This window comes from Suricata suricatta, chromosome 3, assembly GCF_006229205.1.
Source record: "Suricata suricatta isolate VVHF042 chromosome 3, meerkat_22Aug2017_6uvM2_HiC, whole genome shotgun sequence".
NCBI lineage: Eukaryota > Metazoa > Chordata > Mammalia > Carnivora > Herpestidae > Suricata > Suricata suricatta.
Genome location: NC_043702.1, coordinates 83,864,511 through 83,888,159, shown reverse-complemented (window position 1 = coordinate 83,888,159; position 23,649 = coordinate 83,864,511). Strand labels below are relative to the sequence as shown.

General features: G+C 35.1%; 1 protein-coding gene across 1 annotated transcript in view; it reads left to right on the top strand.

The window, feature by feature from the left end:
• Positions 1-23,649, top strand: part of KYNU (kynureninase) — a 113,734-nt gene that overhangs the window by 57,362 nt on the left and 32,723 nt on the right. Inside the window, exons 9-10 of the mRNA XM_029933011.1 lie at positions 14,520-14,618; positions 15,390-15,463. Of these exons, the coding sequence (XP_029788871.1) occupies positions 14,520-14,618; positions 15,390-15,463 (173 nt within the window). The remainder of the gene's footprint in view (positions 1-14,519; positions 14,619-15,389; positions 15,464-23,649) is intronic.

Sequence of the window (23,649 nt, the reverse complement as noted above, 5' to 3'; positions counted from 1 at the left end):
AAAAAGTTTAGATAGTGAAGGCAGAGCCAAACCTGGTCTTGAGTTTGTCTCTCCCATTGTTTCTATCATAGTTTGGCTATCTTAATTAACTTACCAATGTGATTTCATTTCTCCATTAATAATTGGGGAAGGTAAGAGTGCCTGTTTCCTAAGAGAATTAAACAGGTTACTATTTTTACAACACTTATTATTTAGCACATAGTAAGTACTCAAGTAAATGTTAGCACTTATCAATATATGAGAAAATACATATTGGAATATCCAATCTACCAGAAAAAGAAATAATGGATCCTTAGACAGAAAGTGAAATATTCAGAATTTTAAGCTAAAGACTCTCACTGGACACTTCCATAGTAGAATATAAAGTAATAACCTAAACAACATGGCTAAGGCTCAAGAGATTAGATTGAAATTTTAAAAGGTTTGGTAATAGAATAATAAAAATTGTAATAATCTTATCCCTAGAAAAACTCAATGCCGATTGGTTACACTCCACCTTCCCTCTTCAGTGCTATATAATATGGCCTACAATATATAAGAACAGGTGGTGCCAGGCAGAAAGGGGGGTGCCAATAATTATTTGGTGAATCAACAAATGATTGATCCCCTTATTTATCACCTTTTTAACCATATTTTATATATTTATCACTATTTTACTATATTTTACTGTACCTCTATGCATGCTAGCATGTTAGTTTTCTTCTAGCCTACTGAAAATTAAAATGAAAATGATGACTAAAAAAAACCTAAGTCTTGCAAACCTGCATTTTATTTTATTAGCTTCTCCCTTGTCCTATGTCACTCTTCAGTGAGTATGAGTACATGCATCTCTTAGACCAAATCATAAGCTGCTTAAATTATTAATAAATAATAAATCACAATTAGAGCCCCCAAAAACTTGAGTAAAAATGAATTAATTTTGGATCCAGAATAATGTAAGAATAGAATAGAAGTCAGAACACAATTCCAAAAAGAAAGACATACTTTAGTTTTAACATCATTTAGTAAAATCTGAAACATCTAAACAACACTCACATATAAATCATCGCCTTATCAAACTATCCATTTATCTTTAGGGAAGGCCTAAATTCTTATTAAAAACAATTTTGAGGAGGCAAAGAAATGATTGATCAAGTCTCAAAATTCTACAGAAGGCTTGGCTAAGATGCTTCTAGTATTAAAGACTGGGAATCAACTCTGTAAAGGACAATTATGAGAGAATTGCCAGAGTCCCGTTCCAGCAGATCCAGAGCTCCCTGAAGGATGGGTAGTGTTGGTGAAAGGGAGTGAGAGAGCCTCGAGTTTCCTTCTGCTCACCAGGCAGGCATCTCTGCACTGACTGGAGACTCAGCTTTATTTATTAAAAAAAAAAATGTATGGGGTACAAAACAGAAGTGGCAATTGCCTTAGGCAATGATTTCTGATGACAAATTTTTTGGTAGGTAAAAATTTCCTAGAACATAGATTGGTAGAAGATGCATGCATAATCTTTATCAATAGTGATTGATTGTAGGTGATTTAGATGCTTATCATATGGGGAAGGAAGGTATCCTCAGCATTCAACTACAAGGCAATGTTTTTAGCATAGCAGAGGCAAAAGTTAGTTCTTTGTGAGCAGGGGTCAATAGCCTGTTTTCTTGAGGGGAAGTAAAACAGGTTTCTCAGGAAATGTAATATTTGCTCCCATAAACACAAAAGAAGAAATTCCTATTATAAGTTCCTTCACAAGGTACAATTAGAATATTTTTAGGATAAGGGAGCAAGTCACTCCTGATACCAGTCAACAAGGCGCCTTGAGGGTCAGTGCTCAAACAAAAATAATGCAAACCCACCTGACCTCACAAGGAGTTTTTCTCAACTTAGTGGGTTCAGAAAATGGCTTCCAACAATAGAATAATAGCAACAATACTTGCATGGGATTTGAGCAATGGACCAGGTAGGAAAAATGAGTACCAAATATGTTTGCATATAACTATAATATAAATTGGCATGTTGTATGAATTTTTATGCATAAAATTAACCATTTCCAAAAAGGTTGAATATTAGAATGTTAAATATTATGTACTATTTACTAGAAATTGTAATGAATACAGCTATTCTATTAAAGTCACTGTGAGTTCACCTAATAGGATCTTCTCAGTGCATAAGAAGAATCATGTCTCTATACTCTCTGCAGGAGAATGATATGCATTTGTCTTGCATTCATTCTTTTTATCAGTAACTATTTAAGTAGTAAGTTATAATAATGGAGGTCCAGATAGGAACACCTAATTTAGCCTGGAATGTCAAGGTGATGACCTTCTCAGAGAAAATGAGACCCAAGCCAATCTTAGAATTATGGGTAGGAGTTACCAGGTAAAATCCCCTCCAGGTACCCAGCTTTGTGGCAAGCCCATTCTAGACAACTAAAAAAAAAAAAAATTGATTGGCTTGCCAGAAAATTATACTAATAATTTGTTTGTACAAAAGATTGGACAGTTATAAAAGGTATGACAAGAAAGGAGTCTATAAGACAGATAAAGGTAAAGAAGGGCTCACTGAACTTTGTTATACATCTTGAGCTTCTCCCTCAAGACCCACATAGAGCCATTGAAAGCTTTTATATAGTAAAAATAAATAAATAAATAAATAAACTATAATTAAAATTTTTTTTCATGTTTTTTTTTAAATTTTAATTTTTGAGAGACAGAGAGAGACAGTGCGGTCAGGGGAGGGTCAGAGAGAGAGGGAAACACAGAATTTGAAGCAGGAGCCAGGCTCTGAGTTGTCAGCACAGAGTCGGACCGTGGGGCTCAAACCCACAAACTGTGAGATCATGACCTGAGCTGAAGCCAGACGCATAAGCAACTGAGCCACCCAGGCGCCCCTGTTTTAATTTTAGATAGAAATTTTCTGCCTACAGAAATCGGTAAGAATGGGATACGAGTGGGCAGAAGTTAAGAGGCAGTTGCAGTTGCTATACAAGAATTTGAAAAATCTCTATCATGATACAGTTCAACACAGGGTACCGTATAACAGACTTATTCTGTGCTACATGAAATATTGTTCAGAACTCTCATAAAAATCATTTTTATTTAACTTTATTCTCTCAGTCATGTTAAAAACAGGTTTTATATAAATATCAGAAATCAAGTGTCTGTACTGAGCTCCTGGTGTTTCATCCAGATTTGATTCTATTCACGGAATCCAAGGATAAAAGAAAGACGAGAAGTATAGATGCACACATAGAAATAGGGAAAAGGGAAAAATGGCCTAGAGATTAGATGAAAAATCCCATTAAATAAACATCTTTTACTTTGGGAATAATGAAAGATAATTCTACTCAGAAATATACAGTAAACTGCATCTCTAGTCTTAAATTTATCCAGGTTGGATCCTGTAATCAATAAGTCAAAATATATTGGTGAGAATCAGTACCCAAGAATCTAAAAATTTTGAGTTCTTTCTAAGAAGTTTTTAGCAGATGTTTTATTTCACTTAAGTTTGTCATTAGATGAATCATGTGAGAAAGAGAGATTAATTCTTTGAAAAAAGGTATTTTGGATTCAAGATGTTATTTTAGAATTACAACCTGGGAAAAAAACAAGCCTCCCCATTGCCTATCAGGATTGTTGCTCTGTGCCACTCTTATCAAAGCCATGGTAAATAACTATTTTTCTGGATCTAGCTTCATTCAAACATATGCCCCCCCCAACCCCCGCCCCAAATGACATATTACACTTAGGTTTTTGTTTTTTCTTTTTTTGTAGATGATATGCATTTTATAAAATACTTCAGTTGTCTAAAACCTAGGCTATTTTATCCAGTATCCCATTGTTCACACCACTTGATTAATCAAAGGAAGAGTAATGTACGTCTTTGTTGAACTGAAAATGAAAGTGGTTCAACATGAGATATATACACTAGTTCTAATTTATTCACCGGAAAGGCAGTTTTGTGCCTCACAGCAATGAAAGTACAATTTCAAAATATCTTTAAGCAGAAAAAGAAAAAAAATCCCCAGCAAAATATGACGGATGCCCCTTAAAGTCCTCCTCACTGTTCCCTCCTTTTATGACTTACATTATTTATGCAAACAAGATTAGGATATCAAATGTCAGTTGAGTGAAGACAAAATGTTCATTTTCTTAGCAATAATCTATCTTAAGTAAGGTGGTGGACAAAGAAGATTGCTATCATATTGTGTATAAAAATAAGCTTCAAGGGAAGAAATTTAAGAATGATATCTTCAAGTCCTATGGACTCCTTTGCGATATTACCAAGCTCAGCATGGAAGTAAATTTACATATATAAGCAAATCTGGTTGAGAAGTTTGCCATGTAAATTGACATAGTAATCACTGGAAAATATCTTATGAAAAATTGTCCTTTTATTTCACAACTAAATGGGGGCTCTCACCAGATATGAGTATTATTACCTTGTGATGGATAAATTAAAGAGTTGCTTCAAATCTACTTTGTAACAGAATAGGTAGATAAAAAAGAGAAAAGTAAATATTAAAAGTCCGCAAGCATTTGAGTAGTTAACTGCCTGTGTTTGGGAATGCTGTGATTAGATCCATGTGTCTAATAGGTCCATGTACCTATTAGATACCCTGCCTCATGTTTGTCCCACATGATGACCACCACACTTCTGCCATTTGTGGAATAAAATCCAAATCACTTGAGACTTTTATGATTTTGCATATACCTAAATTATCAATATCACATTTGCCTCTGTTCTTCTTCACATAACTTTTTTCAGCTAAGCCAAATGTTTCATATGTTTCTTGCCCAGATGTCATATTTTCTGTCTCTATGTCTTTATTCTTAGCTTTTCCTCCTCTTAGAATTCCCACATGTGAACGTTCTGTTCCTCCAGGTTAACCACTACCTGCTTTACAGGTTACAACCCATCCTAAAGATTTGCTTTGTTTAGCCCTTTTTATACATGGAAACACGCTATATTTCTTTTTTAATGTTTATTTATTTTTGAGAGAGAGAGACAGACAGACCATAAGCATGGGAGGGTCAGAGAGAGAGGGAGACACAGAATCTGAAGCAGGCTCCAGGCTCTAAGCTGTCAGCACAGAGCCTGAATGCAGGGCTCGAACCCACGAGCTATGAGATCATGACGTGATCTGAAGTTAGATGCTTACCTGACTGAGCCACCCAGGTGCCCTGCAAACATGGTATATATTTTTTAAATCATCACACGCCAACAATAAAAAGTCAAGACGTTTTATATAAAAATTCCTAGGTTCCAATACCTTCTGAAAAATTAGAAGGGTTGGCAATACTGGAGCAATACTGGATCATCATTTCTGTAGAGTAAGTGACAAGGCGGAGTAATAGCACCGCCCTTTAAATGGGATTTGAGCTCTTCAACACAACTCGCACCTGTAGCTGTTGACTCTGGCACTGAAGTAGTGACAACTATTTATGCTTATAGTACAAGAAAGGGTAAAGTGAAGTATTTCTTATAGGCCCAACTTAAATACTTCTTGACTAACTCCTAGAGAAAAATGAGTATGCGATCCTTGACCTCCATCATCAAAATTTTCTGGCTCCTCTGTGTGAGGCGATGTCTATCTTGATATTGTATTTTCATAGCATGACGGAAAATATATTATTGGCCACCTTTTGCAAATCTTATCATTATTTCTATGCTTATCTTAAGTCTCAAATTTAGGAAGCTTATGAGAGCAGAATGTTCAATGACCCATTGAAGGTGGACCCTATAAACTTCACAGACACATGCCAGTGCTTTGCACATGATTATCTTTCTTTAAATACATACCTGTTTGGCCAGTGGATGAATAAGTATGTACACATCAGTAAGGATGAATCAAGCTAATTTTATGTATCACATACTGTATAAAGAGCACAACTGTGTCCCCATTTAAACGGAATCAGAAAATTTAGAAGAATTATTTCTAATGGGCAACTACTCTAAAAATCAAAATACGTTTTGTAAATTTTGAGTTCTATTTCAAATTCCATTTCTATTCTTTGACACACTTAGGACATGCAGACTGTTCCATTAAGTCATTAAATATTAAATGAACTATTGAAAAATTACCTTGAGCTATTTTTCCCATCTTGGGTATCTGAAATAAATCAAACAAACTATATTGTATGAGGTCCTTGCCAGCTGGAAAAAGACTCTAGAAGAGAACAGTGCTACTCAGTTTGTTTTATTTTTCTCCCTTTGGTTTAATACTTACTTCTGACAATAAATAGAGACGACAATCACTTTTTTTTCTGGTAAAAGAAATTGCTGAAATTTACTCTTGAAAGCACACTCTTTGTTATAGGGAGACACTTTTACCTGCAAATTACACAACACTGAAGAATCTCGAGATTTTTTTTTTTTTTGCCTTTTACGTCTCTTAAATCCCTTACTTTTTTTCTCCATAAGCTATTGGCTCTGTCTCCTACCTTCTTAACTGACACAGTGCTCTCAAATTTCAGTAACAAATTGACTCTATGCTCCCCACCTCTGACTTCTCATCTATGGATTTGTCAGTGTCATCAATATTTACTTTAAGCAAGTCCGACTAAAAGGATTAATTTAAGTTTCTACAATAGCACTTTATACAATGTGAATAATAATAGACACTGTTGAGAGAAAATTTTCCTCTATCCTCAAAGATCGTTCTGGCTGATTTAACAAGTTGACAGGAGACAGGTTAACAGGAGAAAATCAAATTTGATTTTGTACATATGGGAAGCCTACATACATAAGTAATTCAAAGATAGAAAAGTAAACTGAGGTATATATCCCATCTACAGCTAAGGTATCAGATAGAGGCCTGGAGTTCAGTGGGGAGGAGGGCAGTTCACATGGCAATATTTAAATGTCTCAACTGCCACACAGGTGCTTCCTTCAGATAAAATTCATCTCTGCCAATAACTCTTATTCTGAGAAAGACTAATTCAGATTCTCTTATGTAGTAACTAGGGTAAATGTTTCTCTTAAGTTTGCAGACTCTTGATTATCTTCAGTTTGTAATATTCCATATGCCAAAGTGGCACATTTTGGGGACACTTGTTCTAAACTTTTTCATATTAGAATAAATGAAAAGAAATTGAAGAACATAATAAATTTAGTCTGGATGAAAGACTTTCAAAATAAAAATTCACTCTGAAATGAGATATTTGCAGAGATGATAGAGGCACTTAAAATTTTTTTTAATGTTTTATTTCTTTTTGAGGGAGAGAGAGACAGCATGAGCAGGGAAGGGTCAGAGAGAGAAGGAGTCACAGGATCTGAAGACAGCCTCCAGGCTCTGAGCTAGCTGTCAGCACAGAGCCCGACATGGGGCTTGAACCCACGAACCATGAGATCATGACCTGAGCTGAAGTTGGGTGCTCAACCAACTGAGCCACCCAGGCATCCCATAGATAGAAGCACTTTTTATAGAGATCTTTATTGAGTATTATTATTACTAGTATTCGTATTTAGCATCTGTGTATGCTTTTGAATTATAATACTTGAATGCATTTTGGGACATTAAATGCTCAGGACTATGCAGAAGGGCATCTGGGGGGCTTGGTTGGTTAAACATCCTACTCTTGATTTAGGCTCAGGTCATGGTCTCACGGCTCTCGAGTTTGAGTCCTATGTCAAGCTCTTCATGGACAGTATGGAACCTGCTTGGAATTCTCTCTCTGTCCTTTCTCTTCTCTCTCTCTCTCTCAAAATAAAAAGTAAACTTAAAAAAATAAAAGACTATAGCAAGAAGACTTACTAGCTTTCATCTTCTTCCTCTTCATTCCTACCTTCCTCCAATACTATTCAACTACTCCCTAATTATGAACTTCTTTGGGGAATCCCAAGATCAGAGCGGATTAACTTATTACTATTAATCCACCATTTGTTTTTACCATCTATCTAGTTTGACCAACACACACACACACAGACACAAACACACACACAAACACACACACACACACACACATACACTCAGTCACATACTCTTTAAAATTTTTTCTTTTTTTGTTGTTCACATTCCTCAAAGATTCCCATCAGTTTTTCTTTTTAAGGTAATGTTGTCCAAATTTATGGCACTGCAGTCCTTGGATTGTTTCCTATGACTTTTCTACCAAACTGGAAATGATATTCACAATATTTAAAGACCTGGGTGGTATGGTATGAAAGCTGTAGTTCCCCCAAGAGCGATGAAAATGTCACTTACTCATTATTAGTACTCACTGCTAGCCTTGAAGGGACTTACAGGTGTCTGTAACTTACCCACCATGACCAGTGCCACTGCCAAGGGCATCCACTGGTATTTGGACCTGCACCCTACAGGGAACATGAAGAGACCAGTATGCATGAATGGCCACAGCTACCTACAAAGCACCCCTGCAGTTATCTCCCAGGGATCATGGGACTACAACCATGGGTGACTACTCCAGTGGATCAGAACCAATATTTTAAGTATTTTATTTCTTTAGCAATTATCTGAGCATCCCAATGCATACCAGCTGACTATCAGCTCTGTGTATGTACAATAATATCTTGTATAATTGCCCTTTTCACACTAACTCTGCTGCTTATTGATGGTCTTAATAATTTATAGGATTTTTTTGATGGAGAAGAAACAAAATAGTATCAGTCTAAATTCAATTTATCTGAATGAATCAATAAATTTATCAGGAAAAATATTAAGCTATACAATCCCATGTTTTATTTCAATAAATAGACAAATTATGAATCAAATTTGAGAGACAATGAGCTACCTCTTCACATGAAAATCTCAGAATAGCCCTTGAGCATATTATTTCACTGCTTAGAAAAATGGTAGTATTGTGCTAGGAACATGATATTCCTTGTTTTGTTGAGAGTAGTGTTTTTAACTACTACTGATTGTCCAAGAAACATCATTTCAAAAGATGCCAGGTCTGAATAAATTGCTATGCCATAAAATCGCAACAGGAACAAAGGACCTCAAATAATATTCTTTTAATATTTAATATCGGTTTAGAGAACACTTATCGACAGGTGTATGACTTTTTATTCATTTACTTATTCAATAGTTATTTCAGTTCATACATATTAGGTAGAAGTAGAAGACCATAAGATTGGAAAATTACTGCAAGAAATGTGTACAACCAGGGCTGTCAGATGGGATAGAAGAGAGTTTGGCAAAATAATCTTTCATATAAGTTATCTTGTTATTGAAACCTGAGCTACCCATGCAGAACGAGACAGATAAAGGTTTTTGCAGATAGAGGGAGGTATGTAAGGGGCACTTTAGACATGAAAACTTATACTCAAAACTATTTTTTAAATATTTATTTTTGACAGACAGAAACAGCAAGAGCAGGGAAGGGTCAGGGAGAGAGGGAGGTACAGAATCTGAAGCAGGCTCCAGGCTCTGAGCTGTCAGCACAGAGCCCAACGCGGGGCTCAACCCACAAACTGTGAGATCATGACCTGAGCTGAAGCCAGACTCTTAACCAACTGAGCCACCCAGGCGCCCTTCAAAACTATTTTTTAGCTAGCTTATTGCATGAGGTTGTGTCAGTATGAGTGTGAACTCTTTGGATAATTTTATAAAAATCTGTTGAAACATATTTTTATTTAAAAACCACATGAAGTAGATACTCAAATGTGCAGTTTCTGTTTTTACCTATTCATATAGTTTTCCTACCTACTCTTAAGAGATAAAATAAAGAAAATATTAACTGGATGACTGTTGGGAGGGTTTTGGAGAACTATTAGTTTTTCCTTTATTTTTAAGATGCTGCCATCTAGTGAAACTTTTGTAAAATCACTTTGTGGTGATCTCATTCAAGTTTGTATCTTCTGGTTCTTTCCTCAGAACAGTTACATTTTAATAATTTATGTTTCTGCCATCCTTGGGGAAAGAATTGTACAGACATTAAAACATACTATAAGAGCCTCAAGTGATTTTCTTATGTGGTTACCACAGTTGTGACTACAGGGCTCTTAATGGGATATGGTAGGTGAAGTTTCCTTGTTTCCTCATTGTGACATTCTTTATAAATAATTGATAATAAAATAAAAATGCTGCATTTTCTATTACTTAAGTTTTTGAAGAAAAGTTGAGTTTTAAAAAGACATATAAAAAATGAGTTGTAAATATTGTTTCACCAAAAAAAAATCGGTCTTAATTAGAAATGTTGGCAAGAAAAAAGAGAATTTCAAGTTCAGAACTTTTATTTTTTTCCTAATTGAATTTCAATATTAAAATGTATCTTAAAATACAAAGAAATCTGTGTGTGTGTGTGTGTGTGTGTGTGTGTGTGTGTGTGTACTGTATGTAAACATTAGTCTGTAAACCCAGAGTTTGATCACCTCTAAATCTTGATAGAGATTCACTGTATTTCTGTTCTATCATTCTCAAAATATAACATGAATTGCCCTTTTTTTTCTTTTGCTGAGAGAAACAAAGTACAAATTCATCCCTTCCACCAAAACAAAATAAAACAAAATCAGATGTATAATACTGGTAAGAACCTTTTCTTCTATGAGATACTAGTTCTGGCCACATTGTAATGCATAACGTTTCAAACTGACTCTTCAATATATTGAGTTTTCTTTATGAAACTAATTCTACATGTTAGGGATCAGCGAATCTTTTCTTTAATGGGCAGGATAGTAAATATTTGAGATTTGTGACCCATATGATTTCTGTTGAAACCACTCCCTTCTGCTTGCAAAAGTAGTCATAAACAAAATTAAACAATGAGGGGCACCTGGGTGGCTTAGTTGGTTAAAAGCCTCCGACTTTGGCTCAGGTCATGATCTCATGGTTCAAGAGTTGGAGCCCTGTGTCAGGCTCTGTGATCATAGCTCAGATCCTGGAGCCTACTTTGGATTCTGTGTCTCCCTTTCTCTCTGCTCCTCCCTGACTCATGCGGTCTCTCTCTCTCTCTCTCTCTCTCTCTCTCTCTCTCTCTCTCTCAAATAAACAAACATTTAAAAAATAAAAAATAAATAAACAAATGAAAATAATTTTGTTCAAATATAACATTGCCTGTTAAAAACAGGTCATAGTTTGCATCCCCCTGTCCAGAGAAGTACCTATTATAGCAGTTTAGGGTTATTCTTTTTTTATATTAATTTATTTATTTTGTGAGAAAAGAGACCAGGAAAAAAGCAAAGAGAAGGGGAGAGAGAGTATCCCACGCAGGTTGCATGCCATCATCCAGGAGCCAAACATAGGGCTCAATCCCATGAACTTTGTTACCATGACCTGAGCCAAAACCAAGAGTCAGACACTTAACCAACTGAGCCACCCAGACTCCCCAAAATTAGTTATTCTTAGAACAATCTTAAATTGGTTCCTCAGAAATTATTTTCGTCAATAATTTCAAGTTAGACGTGTTTCTTCAAAATTGCAGGAAATCTAAAGTCTTGAAAATACAATTATTATATATGCACTTAGTAAGCTAAAAATAGAAAAACTCACAGGTAAAACATTTTTTCACAGTGAGTTATTACCCCCTTTTAATGATCAGGGTTTGTTTGTTTTTTTAATTCATGTTATGTACAAAATTGTCTTAATGGAATGAATCACTATATTCTTAAAGTAAAACTTTTAATGTTTTGATTTACAGAAAGTTAAAGGTTTTGATGTTAACTATTAAAATGAACTTAGTACTTGGGTACAATTGGGTAATAGTATTCATTGCTTCAGGTTTTCCTTCCTGGAACTCAGTAGAAACAGAGGATTAATTTCTAAAACAGTGAATTCTGCTAGGTCGGACATTGAAAACATTTGGACCATGTAAACCAGTAAATCAGACAAAATAAGTCAGGTAGTAAGAGGCCATTAGGGTCTCAAGAAAATGTACAGGAAGAACACAGGGTAGAGTCATATAAGCAGCCTCATTTTTGCTTGTCATCTCTGTGTCAGCTCATCTAGGCATTACTTAGTCACAGATCATGCTGGTCTCAACTGAACTCACTCATGCATTCCTGGCCAACTAAGGAGAGGTGGTGAGAGCAGCTGGTGGTGAGAGCAGCTGAACCAAGCTGAGCTTGGGCGAGGATGCCTCTGATCCACATTTCTTTATCTTCTAGCTGAGCCAGGAGGTTGGCTAAGCAGGTCCTTGCTACAGGGATGGCAGTGAGCAAGAGAAAGCAAGGCTAATCTAACCATTATAGTGCTTTGGACTCTCCCTGTGTTACATGTGCCAACATTCCATTGGTCAAAATGTCACTTGTCTAATCCCAGTGGCAGAGAATTACATCCTGCTCAGTGTGGGAAGAACTGAAAAATTACATGGCAAGGAAATGGATATAAGAATGGACTGAGAATGGAAACCATTAGGCAATTTATCATATCATATATATACTTGAATTAATTAAATTAAATGTGGGCATAATGTGGGATTTAGTGACAAGCTGAAAACTACTATTAACTCCATCAGACTGGTAGGATATACTAAAGCTGATTTTTTTAATGTTTACTTATTTTTGAGAGAGAGAGAGAGAGAGAGAGAGAGAGAGAGGAGGGGCAGAGAGAGGGAGACACAAAATCCAAAGCAGGTTCCATGCTCTAAGCTGTCAGCACAGAGCCTGACATGAAGCTCAAACTCGTGGACCACAAGATCATGACCTGAGACAAAATCAAGAGTCAGACGTTCAACTGACTGAGCCACCCAGGTGCCCCTCAAACTTTTTAGTAAGGCAAACCTCAAAGAGGTTTTGATATTGTGTTTATACCTATATTTAATATATTTGTAATCAAATAGATTTATTCTTTCAGTCATTTATTTTAGAGTAACAATAACAAACAGATTACATACATTTTTAAAATTTTTATTTAGAGAGAGAGAGAGAACATGAGAGGCGGAGAGACAGAGGGGGAGAGAAGGAGAGAGAGAGAGAATCCTGAGCATCTCCTCATGCTGAGCATGTATGCTGACATGGGGCCTGATTTTGCAACCTTTGCTGGATCATGACCTGAGCCAAAATCAAGAGTTGGTTGCTCAACTGACTGAGCCATCCAGGCATCCCAAACACATTACATAGTGACATAAATAATGTGCTGTTAGGGAAACAAAACTATATTTTTTCAAACAAAAGAATGTTGTATATTTGGCAAATCTCTTTAATGTTTGGCTTAATAGAAGACAGCTGGATTTTTATGTCTGCTTCTTCATTCACTCTCTTGCTATGTTTCTTCATGAAGCATATGAAGAAAAGCATACCCTCATGCAGATAAGTAGTTGGAAAAAGCAAAAGTAGTTTACTAGTCTTTTCAGTTAACTATGACTATTCTTTGATAATGTACCAGAATTTGACACGTTGTGGTATACAATGTGAAACCAAATCACTGAACTTTCTGTGCTTTGTTATATTAAAATCCATTGTTTTTTTTTTTTTGCACTTTGAATAGATCTTTATTCATGCTTGACATGTAACATCAAACATTGGTCATTTGAAACATATTGGTTCATATTTTCCAAACAGCAATGTATTTCATATATATTACTTTAAGAGGTACATATTGCTACTAAACTCATTAAAAATATCTAAAATATTGGGAAGTGGTCATACTCATAGAAGTGGATACAAGTTTTTAAAAACCTAATTTTTCTTACTTTTTTTGTTGGCGTTTTTCATTGGCAACAAATACTACGAGTTGTTTTCCTTGAATTGGCAGAGTCACTTTATTCATTTTCAAAAGAATGTCTGTCAAACACCCAAGTATGAATTACTGTTGTTTGTCTCTCAGTTGCTTTTTTCATGCAAAAAATTTTTCTCTGTGGGGTAAAGTGGTTAGTTCAGCTGGTAGCTCAAACAATTGCATACGTGCACTACTTTGAGGCAACCCTCTTCCTTGAGAAAGCATACTTCCCGCATTAAACCTTAAAAATATGAGAATTAAAGCGTTGAGATTTAAAACAACTTTATAATTTTTACAGATGTCTCAAGGAGATTTTTAAAAAATGTTTATATATTTATTGAGAGAGAGAGAAAGAGAGAGAGAGAGAGAGAAAGAGAAAGAGAACGAGCAGGGGAAGGGCAGAGAGGGGGAGAGAGAGAATCCCAAGCAGGCTCCATGCTCAGCCTAGAGCCTGACATGAGGCTCCATCTCATGACTGCAAAATTACAAACTGAGCCTCTATCAAGGGTCAGACACTAGACCTGAGCCACCCAGGCATCCTTCTCAAAGAGATTTTTAAGCACAATTATCTTCTTATTTCCCCCTGCAACTGAATGGTTTCAACATACAGCGACTGCCAGTAGAATCTGGTGCCGCTGCCTTGACTGTGCTAACATGCCAGCGATTTCCCCATAACTGTTTTTGAGTCATCTTTGCAAATGTCAACACAGTGAAGAAGGCAAAGAATGTCTTCATATTATGGAAACTGTTTTGACCTAAAAGGACCTTGGGAATGCCCAATGTTTTGTGGTTTACACATTGTGAACCATTGCACCAAAGGATAAACTGCATTTATAATACAGCAGTCTAAGACGTTCTTAGAGTTATTTGTCATTATTTTTTCTAATCATTGAGCAAATTCAAAACTTCTTATTATGTTCTTCCCCAGGGTTGTTTTGTTGGCTTTGATCTAGCCCATGCAGTTGGAAATGTCGAACTCCACTTACATGACTGGGGAGTTGATTTTGCCTGCTGGTGCTCCTACAAGGTACAGATTAGTTAATATGTTCATACCCTTTTACTATACATTGACTGATCTAAATGAGCAGCTGGACCCATGGCCAGTTTTAACTATTTGATTTACTTTCCTCCATTTCTTTTGTTACTGCCTTTTCCTGACTTTAGTGAATTATAAAGCCATGTAATATAATAGTATAATAAATAATTAAAATCCGGTATTTCCAATCGCTATAGGGTACTTATTCCTTTAATTACCTGGCTACTATAGAAATCAGGAGATTTTAGGAAAAAAGCTCCACATTGAGAACTCAATTCAAATTGATTAGGTTCTTAGGTTTTGGTCTGTGTGACATATGTAGAAATGAAGATAAAGATAATTCTTATAGAAAAAAATTTTTTAAAAAGTATTGATATTTGAAGACAGTTTCATTGACAGGGAATGAAACAAATTTTATTTTAATTTAGGCATTTTTAAAATATGATGCTTTATTATTATCTAAATATTTTTGTAACAAAATAATTGAAATGAATAGGCTTTAAAATTACACAGACTTTAGTGAAATTGTTGCCTATTAGTTGGGGCAAAATATGGCCAAAATTATAATAGGTATTTAGTCTCAATTAATAATGCTTATGTTTATTTTTTGGAGCAAGATAATGCAAAATTCTGTTTTATTATAAAAGCTAAAATAATCACACATTTTGAGCTGGTCAAAAGTTGGTTTCATAAAAAAAAGTCAAATGATTTTACTGTTTATGTTTTCATGTGCTCACACAATTCAATTTTTTTTCAATCCAGTATTTAAACTCAGGAGCAGGGGGTCTTGCTGGTGCCTTTGTCCATGAAAAACATGCTCATACAATTAAACCTGCGTGAGTACCACCTTCTGATTCTTCTTTGCTGATGAATAAGTTAATTTGCATTAATGATATGCTAAATTTACATGAGTTCTTTAAGATGCTATCCAATAAGAATCTGGATTGATTATAATGATATTACCACTCTATTAACAGTGATGTGCTTTATCAGAAATAATGCTTTTTGAAGAGTTCAATTGGTGGAACATGAAATTGGATCACAAAAACGGAAGCTTCACTGCTAGAAATGAGTCACTGTAATCATGTAGAGCAGATGGTTTAATGCAAAGAGACGACTTATTTTTTTTTCAAAATTAGACTTTAGAAAATTTCAGATTCCTCACATTGATGAATAAATCAAAGGCACCAGAGCTGTGCCTAATAGAGCCTTAAATGTGGCCTGTTATTATTAAAATTACATCTACCTTTAAAGCTAGAAACATTATATGATGGTTTTGTAAGGATTATCTTCTTTCCTAAAAGATTTTATAATCCATGGAAACTGAAGAAGCTGAACACTGAACAACACAGACTGCATAAAAAGCAATACTTCTCTACTTTGTATAACTTTCTCCTTTTTGGAGCAAGTATAAATGCAAATGTGATACATTAACAAATTTATATATTTTTATTTGACCAGGGAACTTGTAAGTTTGTTTTTATCTGTATGGAGATAAAGAAATAATATTCTGATAAAAACTCCTTTCATATTTTTGTGTCAAAGCATGTGCAGTGAGGAGACTGTCTAGACTCCTAATAGGTATTATAATAGTGTTTGATTCATTTTCTGAATCCTCTCACCCACGAGCTGAGTGGTGTAATCTTTACAAGAATTGAAGCTGAATTAGTAATAAAACTTGGAGTACCTCACATTTCTGAGGGTCTACGCATATAAATCCAAGAAATTTAAGATGATTTTCTACAGTTCATTTAGTCATGTCTAAAATTTCTTCAAGATTTTAAAGTTTTAAAATTAAATAGAGCCTTTTCTTTAGATAGGTATTTTGTCAGGCAGATGTCTTCCACAAATATATTGCCAGCATATTGGATTTCTTCCCATGCCCCAAAGTCTCTGAAAAAAATATAAAGCATTATTATGTTACAGGAATACTACGCATTTTTTAAAAGGTCCCTTTTTCATTTTTAACAACACCCATTGGTAGTGTTTTAACTCGCGTAGTTGTTTTCCCTGCAGACAGTATCTAAGACACTGCTTGCTTTTGTGTGAAGACTCACTACTCTGATTATTTCCCCTCTCCACTCATTTAAACTGTAATAGACGATCCGGTGTATTATACCAATCCAAAGACAAGCTGGCGGGGTGGTGAGGGATATGTGAAATAATCGACACAAATTCTCAAGAATTTAAAGGTTAGCAGCTAAGCTCTGATCTCACAGCATGTGTCTGTTGCACTTGAAATTTCTTTTGTCATTATTTGCCCTTCATGGATGAGGAATGGGAGAAGGGGAAGCGGTTGTAGTGTGCTCACATGCACTTCATCTTGTAACATCCCAACATCCTTGAGAACACTGTGATTGTTAAATCTTTGGTCCTAGGAAGGAGACTATACAGACAGACCAAATTCACATTCCAGTGTGGTCACTCACTGGTCCATAACCTGAAGAATGTTCATTGACTTCTCAGTGTTCTAGCCTCTAAATATAATATCAGCATCTGCCTCATAGCCAATGGTATAAAAATAAAATGAGATGGTGCATATAAAGCACTAAGCACAGTTATGTAAGAATTGCATGTTGTCCATACATCTAATTACTTGGTAGCTTCACTGTGAAGCTGTATGTTAATACTTGGACTTTTGACTAGCGGAGATCATTTCTCTCAAGTAGAAAACATATCCTAAGAGGCTGTGGTTTGTAATCTTTAGAACATGGAAACGATTTTTGGTTGGGCATCCGACTTCTGCTCAGGTCATGATCTCATGGTTCAGGAATTTGGAGGTTCCAGACCCGTGTCAGGTTCTGTGCTGACAGCTTAGAGCCTGGAGCCTGCTTCAGATTCTCTGTTGCCAAGTCACTTCAGCAGGGCTTTGAAAAACTATAGGTCTCTATGCCTTCAATGTCTTTTTTTTTTTTAATTTTTAAATGTCTTTTTATTTATTTTTGAGAGACAGAGAGAGACAGTGCAAGCAGGGGAGGGTCAGAGAGAGAGGGAGACACAGAATCTGAAGCAGGCTCCAGGCTCTGAGCTAGCGGTCAGCAGAGAGCCTGAATCAGGGCTGGAACCCACGAACCACAAGATCATGACCTGAGCCGAAGCCGGACGCTTAGCTGATTGAGCCACCCAGGCGCCCCTTGAATGTCTTTCTATAGGCCTTACCATATTACTATTTCTTCACCAATTAATGGGTTAAATGATATCTTTATGCATCTCTACTTCATATGTGTATGAGAAACATGCTTTTAACATTTTGAAAATTATATATTATCTCTTGTTACATTTTAACTATCTGGCTTTGGAGACTGACAGGACTCAAATCATGAAGCCCTCTTTACATGAAACCCTGGTTGTTGTTGTTTGTTTGTTTGTTTGTTTGTTTGTTGTTAAAGCTTCTTTTTCTATCATGTTAGATGACTAATTCCAGTGGTACCAACTTCCACTCCATAGCGGAATGTAACTATTGTGAAGTAAACTCTGTTGCTTTTTTAAAGGGTGACATCTAGTGGTTAAGCATGTTATTTCAAGCAAGTAGTACACAAGTGGTATTTTATGTCATTTATTCTTTCTCAAGAATTTTTAGAGTATAATATTTAAATTAGTTTTTCTTTTGTACTATTTCACCATATTTATAGTGTGGTAATTGTGTAGTGAAAACCTTAAAAAAAAGTAAAACAGGATGAAGGTCAAAGTTAAATTAGGAGCATTCTAAGTATGCGGTTAGACAGAATGCATAAATGTTCATTAGGGGTGGAAAAGAAAAGCATAACGGGAGTGACTGACCCCCCTGGTGTAGAGAGTGGGTCCCAGAGTACGTAACTCTGAATTCTAGAGTTTAATATTCAGTGTATAACTTTGAAATATCTTTTATATATTTCCATTAGCAACTGGTAAATTAAATCTGTACCAAGAGATTTCACTTCTTTTTTTTCTTTGTTTAAATAGGCATTTTGGCCATTGTTCAGAACAGATGACCTAAGACTTTTTCCAAGAACCTTTTGCCAATAATGAGAAAGAGTACAGACTATCGTTAATCCACTGCATTAAGCATCATAACTCAAGCTGTTATTCTCAAGTAAAATTTGACCTTGTCCTAGTTTATCATCAACTTTTCTCATTCCAGTGTCATATTCTAAACTTTGTCTATAGCTAAGAATTATTCGAAATTAGAAATAGTTTTGAGTAAATGCCATCCTGTTTTTTTTTTCTTCAAGGATGACTTCAACTCAGTCTATAAAGTTAATAATTATTACTCTGACATATAAAGGCAAATACTTTTAGCTATAAGAATTTGAAAGTCAGAAATGTATCACTAAAAATGACTTAAATACATTGATTTTTTTTAAAACTTTATAAATGTTGACTTTTCTGGTACACTTTAGATCAATACTTAACCTTTTGATTTTATGGGATCCAAAAGTATCTGAAGCTCATAAAATGATTCTTCTGGAAGAGCCCATAGATTGCAGTTTATCAGCCCCTGCCACACATACATACTTTTTTTTTCTTTTTTGAGAGACTCTAGCATGGAAACAGAACAGGCCTGGATCATATGAGCTATTAATGTGTTTTTATTTATTTTGAGAGAGAGAGAAAGAGAGAATGAGATGGGGAGGGCAGAGACAGAGGGAAAGAGAGAATTCCAAGTAGGTCTGCACGGATGCTTAACTGACTAAGCCACCCAGGAGCCCCCAGTAAGATTCCTTCTGTCAAGATTCCTTCTGTCACTGACTTTTTCACCCCATCCAGTGAAGCCATTCATACTAGAAAATTGTGTTCCTCACTTTTCGTGCTGACATAGTAAACCTTCAAATGCTCCAATGTATTAGATCACTTGAAATGTTCATTTTCCCTAGGGTTTTTTTTTTTTAAGTTTTTGAGTGACCAAGAATGAGGCCTACTGATAATTTTGATGAAAATGCTAGAATTTCAGATCATGCTAACACATTCCCATAATCAGCTAGAAGTGTTTGATTGAAGCCCATAAATAGAGATGACATTTTTGAGGCTTTTTAAAGGTCTTGAGTCATCTTCTTCATTATAATAAGTAATTTCCAGGTTAAAAAGAACCAGCGGAAGAGACAGGCCCACTTCAGTGCAGGGTGAAGGCAAAGTTTAGAACTCAGACATGTAGGTTATTATTATTTTTATTTGGCAGCTTAAAAAAAAAAAGAAGACACGCCAAACAATATTCAGGAAAGTCTAAAAAATGGTAAAAAGTGGTATGTAGAAAATTTAGGAAAACGACTTAAAGAAAGCTTATGCCGTTGTTTGGCCCAACTGTATAATTAATGTTATATGGGGAGACCATCTAATGCACATTTGTTCTGGGGAATGCTAACTTGATTCATTGATTCTATATATTTCTCCAGGCAATGCTGGAGAATGCTGTTATCTAAAACTTACCTATAATTTAAGCCTTGTTTCAGTTTCTTAGTGATCCTTTGGGACTCACTATGTATCCCCTTCTTGGTCACTACCTGCATAAGTTCTCCTTGTTAAAGACAGGAGAACAAGGAAGTGTAGGTGACACCAGCAAGGGGTGCACATTTATAAAACTCCAGGTCCTTTGAAGTGGCCAAGGTCAATAGATTTCTCAGTTTTCAGAGAATCTCTAGTTGAACTGTGACCTCCACTGTTAGCCTGTTTCTAAAGTTCGGTGTTTACTAGTAACATGGATGACTTCTCAGCCACAACTTTTTGATTCTCAGTTATGTTAGATATCCTTCACCATCTCCTGTATCATTAATGTTTGCCTCCCACAGCTCTACGCGTCCATGTGCCATTTTCCCTTGCTTCAGCTACAATTTATGTGATGACTCTTCTAAAATTTTTACAAAATTTACTCTTTCACTTGTTCACTCTCCCTCAACCCCTGGTTTCTGAGCCCAGAAATATCCACAGTCATGGTTTCAATAGTAGATATTTGTAGAGGACACCAATTTGCATTTCCAACTTTATCACTTGCTTAATTTTTAGCTCTTCTTTTAATCTGATTGCAAATTACAAGAGTTTCTGATTACCAAAGCATTGTCCCAGTTCCCAAAGACACATGGTAATGTTGGAAAGCAAAGATGACCATAATAGGAGGAAATATTCCCTAATGAAATACTTACAAAATTGGCCTTTACACTTTTTCCCAATTAGTATAAGCATGTATCTCTATAACTTGTAAAAAGTCTTGATCTCTTGCTGATTATAGAATTTGTAAATATCAGGTAACAGAATAAAAACATAATGAAAATGGATTGTAAAGTAAATTTTTTCAAGAGATTCAAAACTTCCTGATGCAGGAGATACTGAAGAATTGCTGAATCACAAAATTATGGACAGTGAGAATCTGTCAGAGTTAGAACCAATAACAGATGAAGTAGAAGAAATTAGACACGGTACTTCAAAAGCAAATGACTTGAATATCAAGGATTAAAAAGAAATGATGAATGCTTCAAAAATTTTTATAGATGTAATCATTTCTATGGTCATGCTGAAAAAGTTAAATGTAATATGAAAGAGACTGTACTTTTCTATCCTAACATCCTTCAAAATACGCCAAAAAATCAACAATTGATTTATTTTTAATCCTTTTAATAATTAGCACATTATACATTTTACTTGTTTTATCAAATTTTGTGTACATGTTTATATAATTTTAAACTATTTTTCAAAAGCATCTCAAATTTTAAAAATTTCTGTTAATTACTATAAAATATGGTTATTGGTTTAAAATATATTTTATTTTAAATAGCCATTCTCCAGTATTCCACTGGTCATCGAATAATGAAAACTTCCATTTTGTCTGTATATGTTTCTAATCTCAGGGTTAAATATGGTGAAACTTCCATTTTATCTTACTCCAACAGAAGTATCTTCTAAGGTACTCATCTTTGTCATGTAAAGAGAATGAATCTGGGGCGACTGGGTAGCACAGTCAGTTAAGCATCCAACTTCAACTCAGGTCATGATCTCAGGGCTCATGAGTTCAAGCCCCTGGTCGGGCTCTGTGCTGACAGCTCAGAACCTGCAGCCTGCTTTGGTCTCTTTATCTCTCTGCCCCTCCACTGCTCATGCTCTGTCATCTCTCTCTTAAAAATAAATAAACAGTAAAAAAAAGTATTAAAAAAAGAGAGAATATCCCAAGTCAATTAAGAAAACATGAACAAATATAACCAACACACATTTTTGTACAAGTAAATTTCACAGATGAAAATAAATATAAGATATTGCCTAAGATTTTAACTTATAATCCATTAATAAAGATATTATTTTAATAATTGAATAGATTCTTTAAATGACAAATAACACAAGGTTAGAATTTTTTATGTGTTTTATAGGATTTATATGTTTATATGTTTTATAACCGCTAGATGAATTCTCAGACCTTGCCATAGGTGCAGTGAATAGATGTCTTTAACTCAGGTGCTTTGAAGAAGCATGAGCAAGATGGTGAGGAAATCTATAGTTACAAATCCTCTGCTAAATGGAATGATAGTTAACTAAGGGAATCAATTTACTCTCTGTTACTCTGAGAGCTCAAATTGTTGCCTATGAGAAAGATTTCACCTGGTTAGTTTTATACATTTGAGAAAGTATAAAGAAGAAGAAAATTACGTAAATGACATTTCTTAAAGGGATATGTCAAATGATCGTTTTCTTTTTATACTTTTCACTAGAATTTTTATGGAACCTGAGTTAGTGACTTAACATTTAAAACTCTGCCTATTATCATGAAATTGCTCTTTCTCCCCATTCTACAATATTTTAGAAATTATAAACATTGGTGAAGTCAAGTTTGCTTCATGCTCACACTTAATTTCAGAGTTACGCTCATGAATATTAAACTTGTTTTAAGTATTAGTCTCCCAATCCTTACTTTAAGGAGCACAAAAGATGGCGCAGTGACTGAAGAAAGCTCATCGATGGAATTATGACATAAAACCTACACCTATCTTCATTCAGAAACCATGTTAGATCAGTAACTCCGAAAGGATTCCTTATCTTATTGGCTTGAAACAATTTTTGCTTGAAAAATCATCTAGATTATTTTTGTGTGTTATGAATTTAATCCGTAATCATAAAAGTAACATTTATACTCTGAGGTGTGATCACAATTAAGAATAAATTCAGTAAATAATCTGACTTTTTCAACCCAGGAGATAAAGTAATCCTGGCTCTTAAAGGAAATCCAAAATAGTAATTATCAACATACAAAGATACATTTAGGTCATTGTTGCTGCAAATCACAACTCTCAGGTCATGGTGACATAATCATTAATTTGGGGAAACTGTGGGGTCCTTTGAAATCTCAAAATTTATTTTTTCTTCTAAAGTTGCAGTTTGATGCCTCTGAAGATATATGAGGTCATGTAACCTTTCAGATACCAAAACCAAACTTTGTCAGAGAGCTTCAGCTCTTCTTTTAATTATCCTAAGTTTTGCCTCTAAGTTAACCTTCAGAATCTACAGGGTAACTATAGATAGGTAGATAGATAGATGATAGATAGATAGATAGATAGATAGATAGATAGATAGATATGAAGAACTATTGCTAAACTTTTACTTGTTTGTATTGAGAAAAATCATGTATTTGGCTACTTATGATTGCCAAAACAGCCATAGTACAATGATACCTGCTGTGTGGAGCACACACGCACCCTCTGGGTCCTTTCAAAAGACTAGGCTGGGCTAACTTCACCAACCACAACACTTGTAATACATTGTTCAGAACAAAAGTCTGAACTAATGTGATCTGTTTTTTTCTTTTTTCTTTGTGTACTTGTTTTTACTCAACTATAAAGGAGAAAATTTGTTTGGATGGAAATGATCCTTTTCTCTAGAGTTGAGGTCTGTCTTTGTCATGACTTGTTTTGCTTTGGTTCCCATATCAATCTCTGCTCCAATCAGCTTCGAGCAAGATTTTGGAAGATTTGGTCCAAGTCATAGAAACTTAGGCTGAAAAATGGTCTTTTTTTTTTTTTTAAGGGGACTGTGATGCTTGTGAGAAATCATCTTTACATGTTCAACATGA